This window comes from Emydura macquarii, unplaced genomic scaffold (assembly GCF_026122565.2).
Source record: "Emydura macquarii macquarii isolate MOO-44397 ecotype Brisbane River unplaced genomic scaffold, CSIRO-AGI_Emac_v2 contig_2768, whole genome shotgun sequence".
Classification (NCBI taxonomy): Eukaryota; Metazoa; Chordata; order Testudines; family Chelidae; genus Emydura; species Emydura macquarii.
This window is the reverse complement of record NW_027132905.1, coordinates 31,434,169-31,461,954: the sequence shown is the minus strand read 5'-3', so window position 1 is coordinate 31,461,954 and position 27,786 is coordinate 31,434,169. Positions and strand designations below refer to the sequence as shown.

General features: G+C 41.6%; 3 protein-coding genes across 3 annotated transcripts in view; all 3 read right to left on the bottom strand.

Annotated features, from left to right (window-relative positions):
* LOC137165623 (protocadherin gamma-C5-like) overlaps positions 1–27,786 on the bottom strand; it is a 336,971-nt gene that overhangs the window by 244,668 nt on the left and 64,517 nt on the right. The window lies entirely within an intron of this gene.
* Positions 2,189–5,021, bottom strand: LOC137165855 (protocadherin gamma-B1-like). The gene has a single exon (XM_067567366.1). The coding sequence runs from the start codon at positions 4,640–4,642 to the stop codon at positions 2,189–2,191; it is 2,454 nt and encodes an 817-aa protein (XP_067423467.1). The 5' UTR covers positions 4,643–5,021.
* Positions 4,741–10,615, bottom strand: LOC137165849 (protocadherin gamma-A5-like). The gene is made up of 2 exons (XM_067567351.1): positions 8,195–10,615; positions 4,741–4,983 (listed from the first exon to the last, which is right to left on the bottom strand). Exons 1-2 carry the CDS (start codon positions 10,613–10,615, stop codon positions 4,741–4,743), a joined length of 2,664 nt encoding a protein of 887 aa, XP_067423452.1.

The window sequence follows — 27,786 nt, the reverse complement described above, 5'->3', positions numbered from 1 at the left end:
TACCTCCCGAACGATAATCATTATAAAGCAAAGAAATATGCTTCTTCTTCTATACCGACGCTTCTTCCACTTCTTTTACTCTTTGATTTTATTCCGATTACTGATAGTTAATGCTTCTCACATGCATATTTTTTTCTGAATAAAATAATTATTCAAAAATAATCTTTAATTGGTAAATAGCTGAATTCTTTAGTGATGTTCCTCTATGTATCCAGATTCGGTGAGTGTGAGTCTGATATCTCTCTATGATTTGTGTTGTCTGACAGCGGGACCTGGCTGGCTGTATCTTTCAGTGCATTTCTCTCCCTGACTGGTGAACAGCGGAGCTCAGAGACTCAACCAATAATTGCACCTGTTCAGATAAAACATTAACTAGTTAGACGCAACGGGTTTCCCCTCTGTAAATATGCCGGGAAGGTCCTCATGTTCTGCATTTTAAAATATGAACACCCTAATCAATATACACAAACACACATGGATATATGGAAATGAACAGTTCATTAACATCCACAGAATGGATAATTTTATATGAAATGTACCTGGAAACTTTAATTTGTATTTTATTGAGTTACAAATTAGGTTTAAAGCCACCGAGAGTTCATATTTTCATTTCCGACCACACTGTTTTATCTACACAGTGTTTAAGACATATACCTCTATTACCATTCAAAGAAGAATGTCTGCAGTCCAATTTTTTAATTCAAAATATCCTCTTGAATACCCCCGAGTGATTTGACATCACTCCCTGATTGCAAGAGATCAAGTTGCCATTAAACGTAGCACGTCACATACTAAGTCAACAACACCCTAGCCGATCATCACGCAGATTGGTTAGCGACACGTAATAAAATGGAGGGAGTTCTGTTTCGTGGCTTTACTGGATTTGAGTGACTGAGAAGATTGCCTTAGGAGCTGTAACCAGACACTTATTTTGTTTTCTGAGCCCCGCAATGAGAAGGATTCATAACGACTGGTGAATTGGTGAAAGGGGAAGAAGATCGCTGCCACCAAGACAGTATTGGTGAGAGGTATGTCACTTAAATAGGGGAAGTAGTCAGCGCTGTGAAGATATATGGAATAATCTGGTCTGCACAGAATTGTGTGAATATGCTATGTAAATATCTCAGTCAACAGAAATTGTGTCCCACCAGAAATGCTTCCTGAGACCAACCAGGTACCTTAGAGGCTTGTGATCTGGAAAGAGACAGGTCATATTTCTACCTCCAATATACAGCTTGATTATACCCAACGTGTCATGAATTACTATCAAAGGGGAAACAAACCAACTTTGGTGAAATAAGAGATACTTGTAATCCTGCAACATTTTTGCTCTCTTCTACACAAGTTCTAATTCACACCTAGAAGTTGTTAAGGAAGAATGCCACTTCTGAAACCACTTCTAGATAAAAGTGCTTACAAATCACACCTGCTGGGATGAATTTCATTCCACCAAATGAGGATGACTTTGATAATTTAACGGATGAATCCACTCAAATGGTGGGAAAGTAGCAGTCCTCTGACAGAGAGGAGAAAACTCCTGTGCTAGAGTCCTCACAGAACGGTTTGCACCTTTAGGAACAATACAATTGTTATGACAGCTAATGACTACTTATTGGAGCGTGAAATACATTTGGGAACAAAGCAAATGAAGAGGGGAAATATACCAACGGAGAACTACTAAAATTAAGAGGGAAAGCTATGCCACTATTGGATGTCTTTGGAAAGTCTGATGCAATGTTAACTAGTAACACTGGGAGTGTACAAGTTAGGGCGAACTACAAGGCAAGGTATTAAGTTTCGCGAGGGACCCCTTTGCTCTTTCTGCCAATCCTTTTATTCATATCCAGCCAGAAACGGAAATTACAATCACACGAGAAACTAAGATGAAACGTCTTCCTTAAAATTATTTTTCTTATCCATATTTACATAACTTTGTGCCTCTCTGTACCATAAAGATCTCTACAGTTAATGAATGTAAAGATAAAGAGAAAAAATCTGATAAAGTTAAATATAATTTCTTAACTAGTATTTTCAACAGGAGTTTAAAATTCATACCAACAAAAATATAATACATATCATTATAAAAACGAACTATAGAAAGCTAATTATTCCACAACGCACAATAAACTATTTCCTCCCTAAATCGTTCTTATAAATATAAAAAGTGTTTGTCTTAAAATTAATCAGATTATACTAATGGCAAAAATGTTAACACATCAATGCACAAACTCACCGGAGTAAAGTTGTCCTTTTCAGACGCTGGATCATTATTTTTCTTAAATACCATCACAGAGTTGTCAACAGAAAGGATGGTGCCTCCTACACTGTTCTGACGACTCGGTTTTAGAAAGTTAGAGTAATTTCTTCCGGAATCTGAGGCTAAACACAGGTTATAGCTATATGGTAAAGTCCCATCACTGTAGTTTGGGGGGAACCCAGGACCGGCATTAGAATAATGGCCAGAACCTAAACATCGCAAAACTGGCACTCGCAATTTCATCACAATGGCCAGTATAACCGTCAGGAGGAATAAAAATGAGATCAAGGCTAAAGCCAACACCAAGTAAAACTGTAAATCAGACTGAGATGCCGAGTCACCCGATTGGTCGCTCATTTCCGGAAGAGCCTCTTGGAAGTTCTCGGCAAACACCAAGTGGAGAGTCACTGTGGCGGAGAGAGGCGGCTGCCCGTTATCCTTCACCAGGGTGACCAGCCGGTGCTTCACAGCATCTCTGTCCAAAAAGGCGCGGGCTGTCCTGAGCTCCCCGCTGTGCAGCCCCATGCTGAAGAGCGCCGGTTCCGTGGCCTGGAGCAGACGGTAGGAGAGCCAGGCGTTGTGTCCAGAGTCTGCATCCACCGCCACCACCTTAGTCACCAGATAACCTGCCTCGGCCGAGCGAGGGACCATCTCGAACGGGGCGGAGCCATCGGCTCCGCGGGAAAGGTACAGGATTCGAGGGGCGTTATCATTCTGATCCAGAATAAACACCCGGACGGTCACATTGCTGCTGAGAGGCGGGGATCCGCCGTCTTGGCCCTTCACTTGCATTTCAAACTCCCGGAATTGCTCGTAGTCGAAGGAGCGCTGCGCATAGACAGCTCCAGTCTGGGAGTTAATGGAGATGTAGGAGGAGAGAGGCACCTCCTCGATGTTGCTGCTCACGATGGAGTAAGTGACTCGGGCGTTCTGGTCCAGATCCCGGTCTGAGGCTTTTACACTGAAAACAGAGGCCCCCGAGGGATTGTTCTCTGGCACATAGGCGGTGTAGGAAGGTTTCTCAAAGACAGGGGCATTGTCATTGATATCCGAGATTTGCAACAGGATGGTTTTCTGGGTGGAAAGTTGGGGAGTGCCTTTATCTGTGGCTATGATCGTTATATTATATTCCGAGATCTTCTCTCTGTCAAGGATACTGTCTATAAGGAGTTTATAGTAATTTTTAGAAGAGGAGATTATTTTAAAAGGAGATTCCTCTTTAATGCGACAGCTAAGTTTGCCGTTTTCTCCATCATCCTTATCGTAAGCATTGATCAGAGCTATCACTGTCCCAGGCAGCGAATCTTCGTGAATGGAACTGGATACAGATATAAGTGTTAGTTTAGGGGAATTGTCATTTTCATCTGTAATATCGACTTCAATTTTACTATGACCAACTAGTCCTCCTCCATCTTTGGCTTCCACGCTAAGGGTATAACTATTTGCCTCTTCATAATCGATAGTACCTATAGTTGTAATGCTTCCGTTTGCGGGATCTAGGGAGAGTAACTGATGAATACTATCTGGTATGTTGCTGAAAGAATATGTAATTTGTGCATTGAAACCTTCATCCATATCAGTGGCTTTTACCTGAAGAACTAAAGAGCCCTTTGGTAGATTTTCCCTGAGTCGGATTTTGTACACTTTTTCAGTGAATGTGGGAAAATTGTCATTGGCGTCACTAACATTAATCCTAATCTGAACCGTTCCAGTTCTCACTGGATCGCCCCCATCCACAGCTGTCAGGATCAAGAGGTGAAAATTTTGCTTTTCACGATCTAAAAGTTTTTCCAACTCTAACTCTGCATATTTATTTCCATCCTTGTTCTCTTTCACTGCCAAGATAAAATATTGGTTGGAGCTGAGCTCGTAATTCTGTAGCGAATTATTCCCAACATCTGAATCTAGTGCATATCCTAAAGGGAATATTGCTCCTGGCAACGTGGATTCACTTATTTGTAAATCAATAGAATTTTTGCCGAAGCTGGGTGCATTATCATTTATATCCTGAATTGCGACATTCACATGAAAAATATTTAATGGGTTTTCAACCACGGCTTCTAAATTTAGGACACAAAGCAATGCTTTCCCACACATTTCCTCTCGGTCTATTCTGTCGTTTACATATAAATTTCCGTTTTCTGGACTGAATCTAAAATACTGTTTTTTTGCGGTAGAGACAACTCGCAGTTTCCTGTGTTCCAGTTCTTTGATATTCAGTCCCAAATCCTTAGCAAGAGTCCCCACAAGAAACGCCTTTCCCATTTCTTCAGGAATTGAATAATAGAACTGCTCTGAGACCGCACCGCAGAACAAAAAGAATAACAAGAGAAACAGTACTTGCGATCTGAATCCACACGGTTTCTCTCTGCACCGTAATTCCATCCTGGTCACCGCTACTCTGCTGAATTTCTAATCGGATGTATTCTGAAGAGAATCCAAGATTGTATATTGTATATACTCGTGAGAATGACAATTCCGTGTTAATGAGAAGTACTCAAAATCAAATCATCTTTCCCTTTTATGTCAATTTCCACAAGGATGATTCCTGCGTTAAGCAATGCTGTGTGAAATGTCTCCCGGCCGTGTCTCCTCTCCGATCTGCGCTGTGCGACTGAGCATTTACACTGCAGGAAGCCCCAACTGATCTTCAGCAGCAGCTCTGTCATGGCATTAGCCGACAGCGGCACTCTGAGTCTCTGTCGTAGAACTGCAGTTGGACTAATCTAATCGAAAAGTTCGTGAAGGTCATGGATAGGCATTTTTCTTCTGTACATTCTCCATGTAAATGTAAAATGTAAAATATTTTAAATCTTTAGTCAAACGAATCTTTCCATTCTGTGGTAAAATAACGTGTTAGTCAGAAGCCAGATAAATGTTGTAAGTAGGTAGCATAAATTTATGCTTCATGTGTTTTCTTTGAGATTTATGTATGCTACTGTGTCCCTTACCCTATAGTTATATATGTATTCTAGAATTCTGTGGAACAGTGTAATGTTAAGTAATGAAAGAACGAGAGAGAGATCGAGAGATCTTTATAATCAGATCACAGACTATTGCCCCCATCCAGTCTCCATTCTGTTAGGTCCTAGAGATGATAGAAATTCTTTTATTAACATCAGTATAATGAGGTATATGGGGAAAGTGTAATGAGTCCTATTAGAGTAACTCTTTTTTGTAAATCCTTTACCATGAGTAAGATTGAAACCAAGTGCAATGTACAAACAGGAAAAAAAAAAAAAAAAAAAAAAAAAGGTTGTTGTAGCCGTGTTGGTCCCAGGATATTAGTGAAACAAGATGAGGGAGGTCATATCTTTCATTGAACCAACTTCTGTTGGTGAGAGAAAAACATTCGATCTTACACAGAGCTCTTCTTTGGTTTAATAAAAGATATTACCTCACCCTCACTCTAACAGAAAGAAAGGCATAATTCTAAATCTACCCAAGCAAGAAAAAATATAATGCAATCTTTAATTTATAAATCAAAATGGGATATCATTTCTGGTAAAAAAAAAAAAGTAAAGACTGTGACGATTTACACCAAGCCAATTTATGTCTTTTTAGTTCCAGTGCACAATTTCAAATATTTTCCTAAAATGAAGTGATAATTCACTATTTCAAAGCATCAGCACTAAGCCGTAGGAAAATCACATTGATCCTAAAACTGCCAATAGTCTTGTAGATCTGGGCTAAAAATTGTCTCCACTTCGGATGCTGTCCTCCAAAATCGCTTGCAAAATTTCCCTTTTTCCACTCAATCACTTCTATCCTGTGCCTGTGTTTGCAAAGTATAAGGAGCACCATCATTAATATCCTATTTATTGGTAGAAGTAGTAGTAGTAAGAGTAGTCGTAGTAAAGACTGACATACATTTTACAGAGTAAATAAAAGACAGTCGGTTCCATGGAGTTCTTACAATTTAAGCATAGACAAATGAGCATTACCAATCTAACTTTTAGGCACCTAGAAAATCACCAAGCCTGAGTTTGGTGCCTAGCTCCCTGTACAATGAATGGTGAAAGACGGGCGCCTCAGAACCAGATTCACAAAAGCCAGCGTGCGAGGTGTCTCCTCCCCTAAAATAGCCAATGGGAAATGCCAAGAGGAGGAGTGTGTGCTAAGCTCCACCCCCTTTTGGAGACCGGCGTCTAAATTCCGGTTGCCTCCCTTTGTTTGGGATTCTTAACGCAAACCCTCTGGAGTTAGGTGCATTTACCACATCAAGAAGCTGTTGTAGGGAAAGGAGGAGAAGAATCTGAATGTCTCTCATAACTTTTAGCCCAGTGGTTAGGGAGTCACCTGGGATATGGGAGACCCCCAGTTCAAGGTCCCCCTCCACCTGAGGGGTAAAAGGTATTGAATTGAGACCTACTACTTTTCAGGTAAATGCCCTAATCACTGAGCTATGAAATTCTGATATGGGTCTCCCTCAATCTTTCCTGTTGAAGTTGTTCCACTGTGTGTAAGTAATTTTTAAAAGTCATTGGAACAAGGGCATTAGCTCTTGGATCTCCTACTTCATAGGTGAATGCTTTAACCACCATGCTATAGCGCCTCATGCGTGCTTTCTTTTTCTCTGGCCCAGTAATTCTTTCATTATTTAATCCACAGTGGAACAGCTCCAACAAGGGAGGCTGAAGGAGCCCCATATCAGAATGTCCTACAGCCTAGTGGCTAAGGCACTCAGCACAGAGGTAGCACATCCTAGTACAAATCTTTTCTTCCTGTCAGGCAGAGGGTGAATTTGAACCAATGGTTTCCCACATCCCGATGAGTACTTCAACCACTGGGCTTAAAGCATTCAGGGAAGTCCTCCCCCTGTTTTGTTTCCTAGGAGAGCCTGATCTGGTTGGTGATCTCTGAGCCTGCCTACCATATTGGGCCCTGCAGGCAAGTTAAGCAAAAGAACGCCTATTTTTTCTCAGATCGTATATCGCTCTGAGTCGTAGGCCTCTAGACATCTCTTGTGGGGCTGCAGTGTGCATACTTAGAAACAGAAACAGCCACCTAGGGACATTTTACTCCAAAATATAAGATGCCCAGCAATTTTAAACATCTACAAGATTGGGGGCAGTTGAGTGGGGCTTTGTGAATCCCAGTGTGTCCTGATTCTGGGATTTAGGCACCTCACCTGGAAGTTAGGTGCCTAATTCCTTTTGTGACTCTAACCCCGAATCTATAAGGTTCTCAGGCCGAAATACAGCATCATACCTAAGGATGCCTATCTTTAAAGCATCTGAACATACTAAAAATTAAGCACGTTTACATGCCTTGCTGAATGAGAGCCCATTTCCTCATCTAGGACCCAAAGGATAATTATGAACTGGTTACCAGAAGTAAGAGGCAAAACAATTTCTGTGCTAGGTAAAAGACTATGAAAGACACCACAAGGAAAAATCAGAAACACTGTTGGTTTTATTTTTGTATGCCCAATTTAAAGAAAGTGCCTGTTAATTTTCTATCGCTGGCATTTAAGAATATGTTTAAAGTTAAATAAATGATTAAATCTTCTCCTGAAATGAGGCCCTAAATTATGGTGTAAATCAAAGATTTTTGCAGATGCATACCCACAATAACAGAAAAATAAAAATGAGGAAGGAAGGAAATGTATGCAATCGGATGTCAAGAGCAGAGTCCATTGTAAGGACATACATGCATAAACCTATTATTTGAATGATTTTTCTTACAGATTAAAGAGAGATTCAGAGAGACTGTTGGATTAAATAATACGATTTAAATACGATTACGTTTTCAAATCTAAAAATTAATGTTTGGCACATACCTTCCTAGAATGCTAGCCAGTATTTTGAGAAGCACCCGCACAGAATCACAGTGGAGATTTACAAACACACAAACATGTGAATATATTTTTCTTATTAAACTGAAAGCGAAGATTTAAACTGAAATCAAAATTAAAAACAAAACCATGAAACCTACCTGGCTGATGACTTGAACGTCTTTATTAATATTTGAATCTTCTGCAGTTAAAAGAGGTCCTGGTTTCTCAGAAGGAGGCTGACCTATCAGAGTATTTAAACAACTTCCACTAGGAAATTTCCACTGACTTTTTCTGGAATCGGTAGTAAGAGAAACCTCATGTGAGTAAGAGTGAAGAAAAGCCCTGACTCCATCGATCCCCACAAACTGGGACACGGGAACTTCACTGAAAGTCTTACTCGAGGAGTCAAACAGCTCCGACTTTCTCCATCTGCGGAGTCGCAGGGCCAGTAACACTATGATAAAGGTAAAGAACAAGCAGGAAACGGAAGCCACAGCGATCACCAAATACAAGGTGAGGCTGGACTGGGGGTCTGCAGGAGCTGAGAGGCTGCTTAAATCGGAGAGGATTTCGGGGATGCTGTCAGCCACCACCACCGTGACAGTGACGGTGGCAGAGAGAGGGGGCTGCCCGTTGTCCTTCACTAAAACCACCAGACTTTGCTTGAGGGCATCTTTGTCTAGAAAGTAACGCGCTGTCCTGATCTCGCCGCTGTGGAGTCCTACAGCGAAGAGCCCCGGCTCTGTAGCCTTCAGCAGCTGGTAGGAGAGCCAGGCGTTCTGCCCGGAGTCAGCGTCCACGGCCACCACCTTAGTGACCAGGTAGCCCGGCTCGGAGGAGCGAGGGGCCAACTCCACCCCCGTGGAGCCATCGCTGGGGAAGGAGGGATGTAAGATCTGCGGGGTGTTGTCATTCTGGTCCAGTATAAAGAGAGTGACGGAGACATTACTGCTGAGAGGTGGGGAACCCGCATCCTGAGCCTGCACCTGGAACCGAATCTCCCGGAACTGTTCGTAATCGAAGGAGCGCAGAGCGTAGATAGCCCCGGTCTCCGAGTTTATGGAGATGTAGGAGGAGAGCGGAGCTTCCTGGACCTGACCTTCAATGACAGAGTAAGTGACTCTGGCATTCTCCCCCCAGTCTGGGTCATTTGCCTTTACCACGATTATGGAAGTTCCTTTTGGATTATTTTCTAGGATACTAGAGGCGTAGGTTGTTTGCCTGAAAATGGGCGGGTTGTCGTTTTTGTCTAATATCTTCAGTAGGAAGAAGGTGGTTGTAGCGAGGGGAGGAGTGCCCCGATCTGTGGCTGTGATAGTTATATTGTAATCCGAGACCCGCTCCCTGTCCGGGGCTCTGTCAATCTCCAAACTGTAATAATTATCAAATGACTTCTGTAATCGAAATGGGAGATTATCTGGGATAGAGCACGCGATCTCGCCATTGTCGCCGGAATCTCGGTCTTGTACATTTATAAGGGCAATTACAGTTTCGGGAAGAGAGTCTTCAATGATTCCACTGTGCAGGGACGTTACTGTAATCTGAGGGGCATTATCATTTGTATCAATTACTTTTAACAAGATTTTGGCTCGAGATGATAATCCACTGCCGTCCTGAGCTTGTATTTCCATTTCATGTATCTCAGAGTCCTCGAAGTCCAGATTCCCTACAACTGATACTTCTCCCGTCCTAGAATCCAGCTGGAATATATAGGAAGCTTTGTTTTCTATTTTCCTAAATGAGTATGTTACCGCTGAATTAATCCCTTCATCTTGGTCAGTGGCGTTTACTGTAAGCACCAGGAACCCGACAGGGACATTTTCCACAACAGCCACTTTATAGACAGACTGGCTGAAAACTGGCGGATTGTCATTTGCATCCAGAACAACAACTCTGATTTTCACTGAGCCAGACTTGACTGGATCTCCTCCGTCTGCAGCTGTAAGGATTAGCTGATGCATTTTCTCTTCTTCTCTGTCCAATACTTTTTCAAGAACCAGCTCAGCGTATTTGCTACCATCAACTCCCGTTTGCACATCCAGAGAGAAGTGTTTATTTTTATTAATTTGGTAGCTTTTGAGGGAATTGAGCCCCTTATCTGGATCACGAGCCTCGGGCAAAAGAAAGTGCTCCCCTATTCGCGTGGTTTCAGTTATTTTTAACTCCAGTTCCTCTACTGGGAAACTAGGCGCATTATCATTAATATCTGTTATTTCGACTTCAACTGCAAAAAGCTTCACTTTATCCTGAACAAGAATCTCAACATTTAATAAACACTTCTCAGTCCGGCCACAGATCTGTTCTCTGTCTACTCTTTCGTTAATATACAACTGTCCATTGTTCAAACTGAGAGCAAAATATTGCTTCATACCTCTTGAAATTATCCTGACTCCGCGGTCTGAAAGCTCCTCTATATCCAGCCCCAGATCCTTTGCGATATCTCCCACTAAAGCGCCTTTTTGCATTTCTTCAGGAATTGAATAACGAATCTGTCCAGAAATTGTATCCCAAACTATAACAATTACGAAGCAAAGCAGGACTCGTATTTTGCAATCCCAGCTCCTTTCTTTATCCGCCATTTCGAAATCACCTGAATATTTTTCCGATCCTACTGATTTCCCCAGATATATAGGGATGGTTCGGAAGATGCAAGCATTAAGTCCAAATCAGCGAAGAACCAGAAGCATTCACCTATCTTCCACTTTCTCACCCAAACGCTATCATTGTGAATCTGATTTCTGTGCTGTGCTTTGTAACAGCGGAGCTGGGCTGCCTCTATCTCTCATTGCATTTCCGTCTTATTGGGCGAACAGCGACGCTCAGAGTTTCAACCAATAACTGCACCAACTCAGATTAACTGGGTATCTATTCGTGTGCTAATTGAATCTTTGTCTCACTGTATGCTCTACTTTGCACTACAGTTTTAAAGATATCATACTCGGGCGCTCCAACTGACAGATTTGAGAGATTCCAAAAAGTGAACATCAAAAAGTGAAAAGCCTCAGCTCAGGGTGCTGGACTCTATGACCTCTGGAGGTATATTTCAGCCTTTCATTTTTATGATTCTATTATTGTTTAAAAGCAGAAGATGGAAAACTTATTTTACTGCTTCAATAATTAACTCAAAAGTCTCCATTTGCAACAAAAAAGTCTGTGTGTGTGTTCGTGTGTGAGCACCATAAATGTCCAACATTTCAAATTATATTCTAACTTTTTCTAAATGTAGTTTGTATAAACAGTCCAGAAGATAAAATTTTCGTTGGCAATGAAAAGTGAGAAGATTTCATTCTGATTTAATTTAAGTCAGTTTTCTACTCATGCTACTCCATTGACTGCTGGTGGAGTAAATGAGATCAGACTCAGGCTGAGAATTTCTGCTGCTTCCTTTCTACGTGGCAATAAATTATCTCATATGTGTTAACTATAACTTCGTGTTTCTTCTACAGTACTAATGAAAACCAATCTATTAACCAACAATCTGAGGAAAATTTGCATAGGATATTGTGGAAAGGGAGTAACACTTACTTTCCCTTAAAGGGGAATATTGTTGTGTGCAAAGTATATATACAATTATCTTTATAAAATATTACTCTGAAGTTAAATCATATAAAGTTTTCTTAAATACATCCTAGGTTTTTGTCTGAAAATGTAGACTTATGCTTTCATCTCCACAGAGCATTGGAGACACAGTGGATATTTGATAATACTAATTTAAAGATATGTGGGTTGTTACAGAATTGCTATTCTGGACATACCTATATTAAATCATTCTTTTTTCCCAATTATTGTTTTTCTAACATGCCTTTACTTTACACATTTTTTATTTTTATAAATACATTACTTGATATCTCGTGATTATTTTTATTCATTTTGCATATATAAAATTAGTACAGGTCAGGTTTATTTCTATTAACTCATTTCAAGTGTATGGTTGTGATAGTTACATTATAATCCGAGACCTGATCCCTGTTCAGGGCTCTGTCCATCACCAAACTGTCATAATTTTCATATTACTTCCGTAACCAAATAAGAGAGTGCCTGAGATATAGCACGTGACCTCACCATTCTTTCTCAGTCGCTCTTATACATTTAACAGAGTGATTACTGTCGCCATCTGAGAATCATCGATTATGGAACTGAAGAGAAATGTGTTCGTAACTTCAGGACCATTATCTTTTACTTCAGTAACCTTTTCCAGAGCAGAAAATTCTCTCTGGGTTGCATTTCCATTTCATGTAATACAGATTCCCTGTAGCTGATATTTTTTCCCTTCTTATTTTCATATGGAAGATTTATGAAGCCTTGCTGATTTATTAAATAAATATGATACCTCATGCTCCCTGCTTATGCAAATAAAAATTATCAGGATGAACTTTTGATACTACACATGACATCCTCCAACCATTTCCCTAAATGCTGGCATCTTGTATAAATCCCTACCAGAGACAAAGTGAAATTAGTAAATGAGGATGCAGTCCAGAATCTCAACTGAGAAGACAACACATAACAAGGGAGATATTCTGAAGTGTACAAAAACCAAAGGTTATTATACTGGACGTAAACATGTACAAATGCTAGTATTATGCACCCTGTCTCCTAATGTTACTAGAAGAATCTATGTCTGCAGTAGTCATGTATATCTGACAACTCTGGAAGAATGATTCTATTGCAGCAGGTGTTTATACAAAAAGAGTATGGTTACAATTAAGTAAGAAACAGAGAGACAAGGTAAGTACATAAGAACGTAAGAACAGGCATACTGGGTCAGACCAATGGTCCATCTAGCCCAGTATCCTATCTTCCAATAGTGGCCAATGCTAGGTGCTTCAGAGGGAATGAATAAAACAGGTAATCATCAAGTGATCTATCCCAATACCCAATTCCAGCCTTTGGAAAACTGAAATCCCTGCCTATCCTGGCTAATAGCCATTGATGGACCTATCCTGCATGAATTTAACCCCATTAAAGGTTTGGCCTTCACAACATTCTCTGGCAAGGAGTTCCACAAGTTGACTGTGCGTTGTGTGAAGAAATACTTCCTTTTGTTTGTTTTAAACTGCTGCCTATTAAATGAAGTGATATCTTGTACATTTTTACAGTCCTTGGTACTAGCAACAAATTAATCACAAGAGTTAACATTAGCATTAATATTAACATCACATTTATTAAAAGTGTGCACTTGCAAGCATTTTGGTCATGCCACTCCTTCTGTTCAGATAGTTTGTCATTGGGGCAACTTGTTAAATACACTTTTTGAATCTTTGAACATTTTTAGCATGTAGCTTTTGTTTTACCTCAGTATTTCCCTCAACATAGGCTTTTAGTTTAGTAACATCCTTGGGATTTTCATATATTAGGGTCAACTTGTGGCTTTTATTTGCAGGATTAAGTTTTTCCCTTCCTCCCTTTCCTAGAAATTTAAAACCTGAGCTCTCTCACCTAACAGAATCTATTGGCTGGCTAAGTGTGTCCCCTCTGCTAACAGCTATGGGCAAATCTTCCCCCCTTTTCCCAATCAGGGAAGTAATTTGCCTCAACACCCCGGCTGATCTGTTTACTTGTTTCCAAATTTTCAACTGTTAGCAGTTCAAAGGCTGGGATTTGTTTTAAAGAGATGCTAGTAAAAATGAAAGGTATCTCAGAATCAGGGTTTTGATGTCCTTCCATTAGCAATCCCTGCTTCCACATGGAATCAGATTTTGAGTCCATTAAGATTATCAGGCGTATCCAAAGTGTCTAAGGGTGAGTTCATGGAATCATAGAAGATTAGAGTGCACAGCTGTTCTTCTCTTAAGATTCAGCTACTCAGTCTTCCCTCTGAAGCTGAGACACAGACTGTTAACTTAAAGAATCAATATGGAGACATTCATGTTCCAATCACACTGTCTCCCCAATATGCTGGCCAAGCACAGTCTCCTGGTTATAGGGCAGTTCAAACTTCCTATCAGTTTTCACTCCATCTGATACCATCTTTAAGTTATCCACATTGGATCTTTCTAAAGCAAGGTCAGTGGATCCATATATATCTGAAAGACTGGCAGTTGGGAACTGAAAAAAGTCCCTCAACAAATAAACTCTTGCTTTCTACAGACAGTGATTCACTCTGAGCTAACTCTATCAAACCTAACTTCCACACCCATCAGTTGCAGCAGACTGCTTGCAAAATCTATCATGAGAATTTTTCTCTTCAGGAGCTTCTCTAAGCAACAATCCATATTTCACAGAAATTCTTCCCTTACCCTCTTCAGACAAGGCTTGCTCTAAAGAAACATTCTTCTGAGTAATAACACACTCTTTCTGGGTTTCAGTTAAGTCCAGAGCCAACTCTGAAACAACTGACAAATCCCCAAATCAGCATAAACTAAGAGGCACATTCTGTCTGATCTACACACAAAAGACTCTTTCTCAGCAGGCACACTCCTATTCTCAACAGACACAATTTGAGATTTTTTCCCCCTTGTCCCAGCACAGATGGCTGTTCACAGACAACTGTTTGGAGATTAGGGTAGCTCCCTTCATGGACAAATTATTACCCCTAACAGGCACAGGAACATTTTCTTTCTTGTCACAGCTCTCCACAGTGGTAGCCGGTAAGGCATAGGGAATACCTTCATGCTTTTCCTGTGACTGGATCATGATATTAACTTGACTGAACAAAGCTTTAATATCATTACCAACCGAAACATCTTCAGGGATTGAATCCTTTACCCCAACTGTCATGAAATCATCAAATTCCTTCCACTTAAGGTAGTTTTAGTCAGATGCACTCTCGTAAAATACTCAGAGAGGGCTAAAACAGTCACACACTCAAATAATCTTCCCCCTGACAAGACTTGCTTTACCCAAAGAAATATCAGCTGTGGTGTCCCTCAATGCCACATACCCTTTTCCATTAATTTATGCACTGCTAATTAATTCCTTATTGTTATTTCCATATTTAACATTAATATCAGACATGAGGCTAACTCCTTCTGAGACCACAGTGACAGAGTTTGCACACAAGGTGGCAGTGTTGGGATCTGTTTGGTCACCTTCCATACTTAGAGAATCGGAATTTATCACAGGATATATTTGGGATGCTCATTTTGAATTATTTATCAAATTTAGAAACTCTGGCTTGATATGTCCAGGTGTAACACACAAATGACACTTGTGTCCCCTTATAGTAAGAGCTTTTCTGTTCTGGACTCCCATGAGTCTAACAGAAGTGGGCCTGGACCTACTTTTAAACACTTCACTCCTTTTAAATTGGTTTAGACCTTTAATTTTCCCTATTTTCTATGAAAGCATCAGCAATGTGTACAGCTTCCAAAATGGTGTCAGGGTTTTTTATCACAGACTGCTGCTCTGACATGGTCAGGAGTGATTTCAAGAAGTGGTTCCATAGCAAATAAATCAATTACCTTAATATAATTTTTACAAGCCTTTGTCCCCTTAATCCACTTGTTCATATACCCCAGCATTTTGTGAGCAGTTTCAACATAGATAACATTATCAGATAACTTAATGTGTCTAAATTTCAGCCTATGAGACTCAGGAATAATTTTAAATCTTTGCAATACAATTTCCCTATACTTTACATAATTCAACACATCATTTAACTCCATTTCATTAAATACTTCCCTTGCCTTTCCAGTCAATCTGATGAGAACAGGCATTTTTCTCTCAACAGGAATTTGATGAATGTTGGAGGCCCAGTACAATTTGAGTTGCTTGACCACTGTCCTACAGACCTAGCATAGCTTCAGTTGCTTGCTTGGCTACTCGGACCCCTGTAGCATGACATCTTCCAGTCGGCAGAGACTGAATAACCTTATAGATGTCTCAGTTTCTGCACACCACGGCACATAATAAGACAAAATACAGATACTGTATGCTTGCAGCTGCACATAGATAACAGTGATGGGAACTACAAGTTATCCTTGAACATCTGGGGGTACACTGTTTTATTGCCAAGGGACATATTTTTACTCTGACCCTCCTATCACCAGATGTTTTTTTGACGACCCCAATTATTATGGTGAGAATGGAATGTAGTTAAGGGTGGAAATCCAATGTAGGTAATTAGCATATATGATAATGAGAGAGATAATTAGGTGAAGGTTGTTTATGGAAGGGCATAAGTAGTCACCACCTAGACAAAGGGGGGTGCTCCATCAACACCTGACTTCACGTGACGTGCTGCCGGTTGGATCAGTTGATCCACTGACTCTCTGGTGGGCCCCTGAAGAAAACCGTTCCTGTATACAGCCTTCTGAGTAACTGCTTAGCTCTCCAGGTTAGTGAGTATGATATATTGTAGTTAATTTTAGGCTTCGTGTCTAACTAGTATATTTATAGAAAATCTTGAACATTAAACCTTATTGATCTGCAAATCGGGCATACCGTGTCTCACAGGTATTCACGTTGATCATAAAATGTCCAGAATCAACAATTGGCGTCCCTGGGTGGGCTCGATCAGCTGTGAGTGAGATGATTTTTTAGGCACACAGTGCAAGGGTTTCTCTCACCGCTTGTCAGCAGGATAGCAACCTGTCTGGCACGGTTCTCTGTGAAGCTGTATTTGTATTTGGCTTCAGGAGGAGGGCATGATGTCCTCTACAGGAATGTGTTGTGAGTCAGGCAGTCAAGGGGTTGCCACTCCCACTCTCCTTTCACTAGAACCAGTCTCTGATATGGAAGCTTTTGTGGATAACCTGGGTAAAAACCCATGGTCTGGAGGACCATTTAAGGGTAAAAGATCATATGCAGACTTGATGCTCCAGTGGGAACAATTCACAGAGACAAAGCCTGATCGTAAGAAAAAATGCTTGGCTGCTTTACATGGGCTCATTTTAGTATCTAAAACCCTTACTGAAGAGTTAGGGAAGTTAGCCAAAGAAAACAAGGAGCTGCATGAACAATTAATAGCATGCCAAGGTCAAGTACAGACACTGAAAATAGAGTATGAATCTTCAGTGTCCCACTGTCTTACTCAGGCTAATTTGCTCTCTAACTCTCAGCATAATGCAGCGGGGTACAAAGAGGAAGCTAGACAGTGGGAGGAAACAGCTCATATTTGGGAAGCGAAATGTAAGGACGCGCAAGCTGTCCTGGAGGAGAAAAAGAGGGAAACTGAGGGCCAGTCCCATGCAATTTGTCAGCGGCAGTTGTCTCAGTGTACAAAACAATTGGCTGCTGCCCAGGGAATTATTGCTGCCATGTAGGCAGATGTAGGTTGTGACAGTGCAGAGAGTGATGGTATGCAGGACTTTTATCTGTCAGCCCTCTGTTATGCAGAGGCTGTGTGGGATAAGAACAAGTCAGATCAGAACATAGAATGTCCTTCCCCCTATGCTCCTCTAAGGCAGATAGTAAAACAGCTGGCTAAGGGTGATATGCCGCAGGCTACTGCGCCCATGGCGCCTGTGATTGTAGAGACCAAGGAAGAGACTATTGGAGAAGGGGAGGAGGAAACCACCACTCACACTACCACTCAAGTGAATAAGATATTGAGACCTGAGCAAGCTCAGGCACTGAAAACAACTCTCATCACCCCTGAGAATGTAGTTGCCTGATTTGCACAGCTTACTACAGTGCCTCAGTTAAATTATAGTGATTATACTTTGCTCTTAAGGGAATGTCTCCCATTAGACACCTTCTTGGGACTTCCCGTGGATATACAGAAAGGAGAAAGAGCACAGAGGGGTACCCTTATGAGGGATGTTTTTGATGTAATAGATCCTGGCAAGCACATTGAGGAACGTTTTCATTTGGAGCGGCAAGCCCTAGGGGAATGCTCTGATGCTTACTTACAGCATAAAAAGATCCTATGGCAAGCTACGGGACATGAGGAAGAAGGTCAAGACCTTATGAACACAGACTTTCTAACTCGTTTCATAGGAGGGCTATGTCCACAAGTAAAAGTTGCTTTGGGTACTCTGAATTTAATAGCTATGACGTGGGAGGCGCTATTACAGAGAGTTCGGCAAGCTCATTTACTAGTGAGCCAAGCCTTCCCTGATAAATACAAAGTGAAAGCTGCTGCACAGACAGGAGAAAAATTGGCTTCTCAGATCACCTTTCAGAATCAAAGGAGCAAATAAAGATGATTTAGTTCCTGAGGGAGTTAACAGAGGGCGCGGCCAAGGACAAGGTCATGGGAGGATCGATCCCCTGCACTGGGTACTGCTCAATATGCTGCACAATATGCTCCTTGTGACCGTCTGTGTCCAGGGTAGCCACTGGAGAATGCCAAGATCAGGGCAGGATGCAAAAGGAGAGCAGATTCTTCCAGCAGTGGTGGGTGACACTGAAGCCCAGCTTCCCAACCAGCCACAAACTGCTTCTGATTTCCCCACACTGGTTATCAAGAAGCCAGTCCAATAATGCCCACAGTCCCCTTTACTGCATTCCAGTTCCTGGCTCCCAAATCAGCACTAAGTCCAGTAAAGAGGCCAGTTACTTAAAATCTATGCTCTTTACTAAAAAGGTTCCCTCTGATCCCAAGTGGTCAGTCACAGTACCAGTTCAATATAAGTTTGGATCTTACCTAAAATACCACACTCTGAGCCAATCCTTTAGTAACTAAAACTGAAGGTTTATTGTAAAAGGAAAGAAATAAACCATGAGAGAAATGTTAAAGAGTTAAGCAAATCACATACATACAGATGATTAAAAGTCCATATACATCAGGTTTCTGGAAGAAATGTAGAGTTGCAGGCTTGTATAGTTCCCTCTGGTACACATCCAGTACCTGGATGGGTCTAAGTCCTTCGGTTCAGCTGCAAGATGAATTGATCCAGAGGTAGGTGTGTGTCTGCAGCTGGACAGGAACATAGACAAAATGGATCCTTTGGTTTGATCTTATATACCCTCTGTCCTGGCCATGCGGCCTTGTGGAATGTTACAAGAACTAAAATGGAGTCCAGAGTAACATGGGCAAATCCTGGTGACTCATTAGGTGATGCTGCTTGTGGAATTTCACAGGAACCAAAATGGAGTCCAGAGTCACATGAGCAGGTTCTGGTGACTCATTGGTGATGCTGGCTTCTCCCCCTGGGCCCCTTGCACCTGGGAATGTCCTAATGGGACATTATGCAGACCATTGTTCTGCAGCCATCTTATCTGGGGTGTTGCCCAGGCAGCACAATTTGAAATACAGATATCTCAAATACATCTATAACTTCCATTTCACATATTACACATGAACATAAGTATTATCATCTTACTTAGCATATTATAACCTTTCTAACAGTACCTGACATGGCATATCTCACATTAATTAATATGATTTTGACATATTGATGTCAAACAATATAACAAATGCTCTCTCGCCATCTACCCAGCATGACACCCCTAAAGCTCTAATTGATGGCAAATCAAATAATCAGCTGGCTGAGCTGATTTGTCAGAAGGAAAAGGAGTCTTACACTCCCGAGAAATGTGTTGATATGGGTCAATGGCCGACCCCACCTCCTGAGGGGAAGCCCTCGGAGACATAGTGGGGCTGAGTGTCCCCGAATCCCCTGATATATGTGGCACCTTTAACATCTGATAAATGGGGATGACCCACCATCTGGGTGGATTTTGAACAGGGGGCGTTTGGAAAGCATATGCTTGTACATACTGGTGCCACTATTTCATTGATGATGACTGCTTAGTTCCTGCAACAGTCAAGTTAAAGGGAAATCACCGGCAGAGGGTTTTGAAGGTTCCAGCATAAATATGCCCCTCTATCGTCCCCTTATTTACAGCACTGTAAGGAAAACATGGACAGGGATTTTTGGTTTGGCACATGCTGGACAAGCAGCTATTCTGGGCATGAATTGTATGTTTAAGATGCAGGCTGTTGTTGATTTAGCTAATTGGGTGTTGTGGATTGGATTGGGAATTCCTAGAGTTGTTGCAGCTGCGCACTGGGTGGCAGCTCTTAAAGTACCAGAGCCATTCTCAGTTACAGCAGAGCTGTATTCCCTGGATGTTGCTAACATAGTACAAGCACACCCACAAGCATGGGCCAACAATAAATTGGATTGTGGCCGGGGGGATATCTGTGTTCTTATTGTAGGACCTGATCCACCACCCCAGAAGCAGTACAAATATCCAAAGGAGGCTGAGGAAGGATTGTTACCTATGATTACTGCTTTCTTGCAGCAAGGAGTGCTAGTGGAAACTAATAGCATAAAGAACTCCCCCATATGGCCAGTCGTAAAGCGGACAGGAAAACCTGGCGACTTATAGTACATTACGGGACTTTGAATACATGTACACCCAAGACAGTCCCTATGGTGGCTAAGTTACCAGAAGTGATGGCTGCAATAGGTATGGGAGCTAAATGGTTTTCAGTATTGGATTTATCAAATGCATTCTTTGCTATTCCTCTGCATCCTGACTGATGGTATAAATTTGCTTTTACCTATAGGGACTGTCAACTTACTTTCATACGTGTTCCACAAGGGCTACAATGCTGGGACAACCACCTACGGATTCCAACCAGGCCCCATATGCACTGATAATTGAGGGTTCTGAGCGTAATTGCCCTTCTCTTTGATAGAGCCAGCCCTTCCTAATGCAAGACCAATAGAGTTTACAGGCAAAGGGAATTATAGAACATCACAGTATAATTCCTCTATTATGCCATATGATTTTGCAGGCCACTGGATAATAACAGATATGGAAATTAAATATATGCTCTAAATAATTGATACTAATTGGGGTCTATAGATCCTATTTTGTTTTGTCTTTTGTTTGTAGATAGTTATTACACAGATCCAAGTTGGTACACAGAAATACAAGATCAAGACATGCAATATGAAGAAGAGTTGTATGATATTCTTGTTATTGTTTTGCTGTGTGTGTTTGCTGTGCTATGTTGGTGTGAACAGGAAAGATGGTGCAATCTCAGACAGATGTCATGGGATGGTACCCCTGCCCACTACCGTGGGGGGGAAGATGCTTTGGAGTTTACGATAATGACTTTTTGTAATTTTGAGGGGCAACTCACAATTAATGTCACCAAAATGAGAACCCCCCCAAGAAGAAGCTGGCCCAGATTATTTGGTTTATTTACACAGAGTGAACTGGACCAGAGAGGAACAGAGCAACACACTGTTATGGTGTCAAAATCGATCTGAAGTAATTTACAACAAAGCCGATTTTAGCTATTACTACATGGGGATATTCCACCTAATAAAGGGAAAGACACCTGTTACTGAACTGAAGGTATACTATCCACAATGGATTTTAGTGAATCCCTCTGCAAGTGTAGTGATGTACATAAACACCTATCTGAGTGTAGTTGTACATTGTGCTCCCAAGCCCAGAGAATACAATGTTGGGGACTTGGTGTTAAAAGAAAATTATAAGAGCCAAGTACTTGGATACCCCAAAGGTACACCTTGTGAAAATACATGTAGGCATACAAAATATTAACATATCCCACCTACATCCCCATTGCGCACCATTTGTAACACCCCTAGTACAAGAATGGCTGCACTGGATGGACACCTGGGTAACATACAATGCTAACACACATACAAGTTCCAAGCGAGACATTGGAAGAGATATTTTGGGAGGTATAGAAGCATCAGCAGGAGTGCTGAATGCAATTAATGAAGAAGTTTTGACAAACAAGTTAAGCATCCTAGCATGATAGGCCTTGGAGCCCTATCAGATCCCATAGTACGCACACATTCAGCTTTGGGATATGGAGGAAAGTCACTTGGAGATATAGTAGTACCCTGGGAAATGAACAATGAAAAAGCATGCCTGAGCCTATTAAACCTAACAAAAATTATGATAAATGCTACCTCAAAAATTTAGGTTGCATACAAGCACAGCTTTGGGCTCAAGGAATAGGCCAAGGTCTCATCTGACAAGGACTTAGTGGAGTCCTGCCTGATGAAATAAAGAAATTGATTTGTGGAGAATCACTGATACAGGGTTATGTAAATTGTAAGAAAGATGAATTGGATGTATTGAATTGTCAATATGCTTTGTTACCCAATAATAGCATTAATTCTACCATTGTGTACATTGGACAAGATTGTGTTTGTGTACGCATGCAATGTACCCACGTTGTAATTAATGGAATTTATAAAAAAAGATGTTAATCCTGCCCAAAACAAATGTTATTGCAATGTTGTTGTATTGAAATTGTGTGATGTAGTTTATGAAGTATCAAATAATATATTTCAGTTATTAATAGTAGATATTAATGTTGTAGAATATGTTCAACCTGTGATATTGGGAGTCAATACTGATTTGGTACAACGCATGCTAACACTTTCAAACATGATAACCCTGCTTACACACATTGAGGAACAATTAAAGACTGAAATTTGATAGTCAAATATGATGGGACTAAAGTAATCGAAGTCCTAGATGCTGCAAAACCTGCCACAAAGAACAGTTGATGGGAAACCCTATTGGGATGGTCCCCCACTGCCACTGGGATTTTAAATCTAGCACTGCATCCCATTGTGCTCGTGTGTCTATTGCAGATAGTTTCTCTGATGGCTGCAGTGGAACTCTTTTTTGTGGAGTAGAAGATCTCTAAAGCGACTCCATGGCCTAAAAGACTCCCGCATACGAGTGAGGCAGCACGCTGCGATATACCCTGCTGACAAGAAGACACTAATCATTCGGATCCCAGCTGGGGTGCCTTGAACCATACTCGGAGGTGCGTATCAAGGAGTCATTGTGGTGGCCTATTAAGTTATGATAGCTACCAAGGAGGGGAATGCGGGAGGCCCAGTACAATTTGAGTTGCTTGAGCACTGTCCTACAAACCTAGCATAGCTTCAGTTGCTTGCTTGGCTATTCTGACCCCTGTAGCATGACATCTTCCAGTTTGCAGAGACTGAATAACTTTATAGATGTCTCAGTTTCTGCACACCACAGCACATAATAAGACAAAATACAGATACTGTATACTTGCAGCTACACATAGATGACTTGTTCCCATCACCGTTATCCTTGAATGTCCGGGGGTACACTGTTTTATTGCCAAGGGACATATTTTTACTCCGCCCCTCCTATCACCAGATGTTGTTTTGATGACCCCAATTATTATGGTGAGAATGGAATGTAGTTATGGGTGGAAACCCAATGTAGGTAATTAGCATCTATGATAATGAGAGAGATAATTAGGTGAAGGTTGTTTATGGAAGGGTATAAATAAAGGGGGGTGCTCCATCAACACCTGACTTCGTGGGAGGTGCTGCTGGTTGGACCAGGGGATCCACTGACTCCCTGGCAGGCCCATGAAGAAAGTTGTTCCTGTATACAACCTTCTGAGTAACTGCTTAGCTCTCCAGGTTAGTGAGTATGATATATTGTAGTTAATTTTAGGCTTTGTATATAACTAGTATATTTATAGAAAACCTTGCACATTAAACCTCATTGATCTGCAAATCGGGCATACCATGTCTCACTGGTATTCACACTGATCATAAAGTGTCCAGAATCAACAATGAATACCACCAGACCCCCTGACAGCAATTCCAGGCTCCAGGGCAGAACACTAGTCAACCCTTCTGCCCCTCAGAACAGGATAGCTGAGGTTTATGACCATGTGCAGCAGGTAAAGCTTCCCCTCAGGGAGGATAGCTCCCCATCCTTCCTCTTCAACCCGAGGTTCCACCCACACTCCACCCTCACGCTGCCCCACACTCCATCTCCTCCCCTGGTCATCCCACTCTCTTCCACACACACCCTCTTCCCCCAGGTGGCAAGCAACGGAGGAGAGGCTGAGCAGGGAGGGGGGAGGAGGCAAGCAGCGGCAGTGGAGTTAGTGGGGGAGGAGAGGAGGGTTGCATGTCACCAGAGACAGTGGGGAGGCCAGACGGGGAGGCCAAGTAGGAACTGGGAGAAGGAGGGACATGACAAGCAGCAAGTGGCAGGACTTAGGGCAGAGTGTGGTGGGGCTATGGTTTGAAGAGGCAGGATGGGAGCTAGCTTCCGAGGGGACGCTTCACCAGACACCATGGACCAGGCCCTTTTAAGTCCCCAGGTCCCTGGGCAATTGTCCCTTTTGCCCTTCCCCCCTCTGTCAGGCAGCCCTGAATATCAGAATCTTTCAAATGTAGAGGGAAATTCCCAACATCTTCATCATCTTTGTAAATGGGATAAATCCTTTCCCAGTTTCTGCTGTCATGGAGGGGAGACAGAGTTTCAGGCTATGGCAGATTCTTTTCCTCTTCCAAGAATAGGAGCTGAATTCCAGCAGCTTCCTGTCCAGCTTTCAACTGCAGCATCCTTCTTTGGTGAGCTTTGTCTCCCATATCAGCTATCTTTTGTTTTTCTTGCAATCAAAGATCTGCCAATTTTTGTTCATGTTCAAACTCTTGCCGGCTTTTTACTGGTGGCATTCTAACTGCTTCTGCTTCAGCAGCTGCATCTGGGGCAGGTGATGGTGGAGCCCTGCTTTCTGATCACTGGCCATGAGCAAATCTCTCATTCTCTGAACTGAGGTGTCCCCTTTAAGGGTTATTTTTCTATCTTTGCATAGTTGTTTAAGCTCTTTTACATTCAGAGTCCCATATGAACGTGGATTACTCATTGTGACTAACTAACCTTTAACACTCTCAGTATCAAATTTTAAATTTGGAATAGGGTGGGGTTCTGATCCACAATCCAAATAATCTGGTTCTGTGGATCATGATATGACTATGCCAGTGCGACCCATCCAGTAAAGTGAGTAGTTATTTAGAAAACACTGCTCACTGTACAAAATGCTCTCCTGATCCCCAAAGGGACAGCCGCATTACCAGATTAATACTGGTTTGGATCTCACCGAAAATATCACAGCTTCCATCCAATCCTTTAGTATCTAAAACTAACAGTTTTTTTTATAAAAGAAAAAAAACCAGAAGAGGGATGTTAAATGATCAAAGCAATCAGATACATATATATGACTTCACAGTCCATATATAGCTGATTCTGAGCAGTATTGGTGAGTTTGCTGACTTGTAAAGTTTTTCTGGAGCACATCCAGTACCTGGATTGGTCTGTCGTCCTTTATTAAAAGTTTCTGTTGTAGAGAAGTTAATCCAAAGATAAGAATCAGGACTGAAGACAAGATGGAGATGTTGCAGCTGCCTTTTATATTCTTTGCAATGTGGCTTGTCCCAAACACAAACTCACAGCACATGGGCATGGAAAGCTCTTGCAGTCCCCTGTTCACAGGCATATCCACATGTCCTGATGACTCATAGGCATAGCCCCTGGCTTTTCTCCCTGGGTGCATTATTTATCTGATTGCCCTTGATTGGCCATCAAGCAGGCTGGATATTGCTGATGCTAATCTGTCTGGGTGCATCACCCAGTAACAGAGCATAAGTTGGAGATATAGATATATCACATATATTCATCACTTACAATACAAAGATGATACATACATATAGATAAGCTTATCATATTTAGCAAATCATAACTTTTCCATTGATACCTACATGGCATATATTGTAAGATTCAGTGCAATTTTGTCATATTGGTATTAATAATATTATAAATGGTCACTCATATTTCATACAGCATCACAACTTCAGCAGGCACCATGGCAGTACACAGGCTAGCAGCATATAGGTCTGGGTGACAACAGGACACCAACAGCAGCTTGGCTCTCTCTGCCTCTCCTACCCTTAGGAGTGAGAGATCAGCTAAGATCACCACCACCTGTGGCAAATGGTGTCAGTATTCAGTTCTATTGCCCTACACACATATACTTATGCCTGTAAGATATTCCCCCCTCATTTCCACCTCCTCCCCCCACCCCTGAAGTCCATACTCCCTTGGCTGGTGCTATGACTGGCACCCAAGGGGAGAAGAGAATTTAGTGCTTACAACTTGTGAGGTTTAAGGGGAGGGATTTCAGTATCCTAAGTCTCAATTTCTGTCATGAACACACTGAAAATGATACCTCTGTGTGTTGTATCTGCAGAGGCTGGTATTGCCGCCTTGAGGGTCTGCCTGTCCACAAAAGCAGAATGCTTGAGACAGATAAGAAGGAGAAAGAAGATGACTTGGGATGACTTGTGTGACCCATATGTGCCTAGGGTAGTCCACCTGAAAATGCCAAGGCAGGCTGCAAAAAGGAGAGTGGATTCTCACAAAACTGGTGGCTAACACTGCAGTTAGAGTCACCAACCAATCAAACTCTGCTCCTGATTCCCCATACTGGTTATCAAGAAAATACACAGCCCCCTTTACTGCATTTCATTCTCTAGTTCCCAATCATCAGCTACGTCCAGTAAAGAGATAGTTATTTAAAACTCTATTCTTTTTACTAAAACGTTCTCCTGGTCCCCAAAGGGTCAATCACATTACCAGATCAATATTAGTTTGGATCTTAACCAAAATATCACACTTTCAGCTAATCCTTAAGTATCTACAACTAAAGGCTTATTATAGAAGAAAAGAAAAACAAGATGAGAGATATTAAATGGTCAAAGCAATCAGTTACATACATAGATTCTCAGCAGCACTGGTGAGCTTGCTGGCTTGTATAGTTCCTCTGGATGGGTCTCTGTTCTTTGTTTCAAAGCTTCAGTTGTGGAGGAGTTGATCCAGAGGTAGGAAGCAGGAATGAAGACAAAATGGAGATGGTGCAGCTTCATTTTATATACCTTCTCCCATGTGGGTGAATGCTTGTAACCTTAGCTTGTAGAAATTTGCAGGCACAAGATGGAGTTCAAGGTCACATGAGCAAGTCACATGCTTTTGCATGCTTTCATGAGTCATAGGAGCAGCCATAGTCCATAATCGGGCTAAAACATTCACAGGAAGTCTCACTGGGTGAGGAGAGGCTTAATCTATGGTCTATTGTGTGAGCTAAGTGTCCTTTAATGGGCCATTAATTTGCATAGCCTATTCACAATGACTTCAATGTAGATTTTAACTGGTGAGTGTTACTTGAGAATGCAGCATATTTGCAGGATGCCAGTACATAGTCAATATCTATAATTTCTAGTATAAAATGATATATGCATGTGAACAGGATAGACCTACTCAGCAAATCATAACTTTTCCATTGACACCTTACATGACATACTTTGCATAAGTTTTGTTGCAGTTGCATAACAATGAAATATTTGGTTATTTCAATCATACAACATCACAATATGTTCCATGAGATGCTGCAAGCCTGTGTTGCATCAGAGAATAAGATCAGGGCCTGAAGGCCTTGTAGACAGCATGGAGAAGGAAAGAGTGGAGAGGAGAAAGGCCCAGGATTCCAGGCAGGAAAAAGAGAGGGAGATGCCTCTGAATATAATGGGGTTTCTCATTCACGAAACAAAGATGCTATGGGCTCTGGGAGACCTGCAGGTCCAATAATTCTATGCTTGCCTCCCTCTGCAGCCCATCAACAATTCAATGTTGGGACCTCCCTACAGCCTCCTTCAACCTTTCCATGTGGCACCACGGGCAGCTGCACTACCCCTAACACCTCAGGGAACATTAAAGACAATCACAGCTGCACATACACTGACCTGTGAAAGACATGGTTGGTGTATATGTACCTGAAGAGGAAATGACTGTTTCCCTCCCCCCCCATTAGTTGAGTTCCCTTAATTTATTACATTTTATAAAGTTTTAATTTTTTTTATTTGCTTGGTTCATATCACAGAATAAAATTCTATTTTTGGAACATAATTCATTTTTACTAATTCACAATATATTCTGGCTGGTGATGAGCAGGTCTGACACCCAACAATTTCCTGTAACTTCATTTTGTCACAGAACTCCTTATGTCATTCTCAGGATTGAG

Coding starts and splice junctions, on each gene's coding strand:
- LOC137165849 (XM_067567351.1), bottom strand. CDS start 10,615: ATGGCGGATAAAGAAAGGAGCTGGGATTGCAAAATACGAGTCCTGCTT. Junction 4,984..8,194: donor ACGTTCAAGTCATCAGCCAG/GTAGGTTTCATG, acceptor CTTTTCGATTAG/ATTAGTCCAACTGCAGTTCT.
- LOC137165855 (XM_067567366.1), bottom strand. CDS start 4,642: ATGGAATTACGGTGCAGAGAGAAACCGTGTGGATTCAGATCGCAAGTA.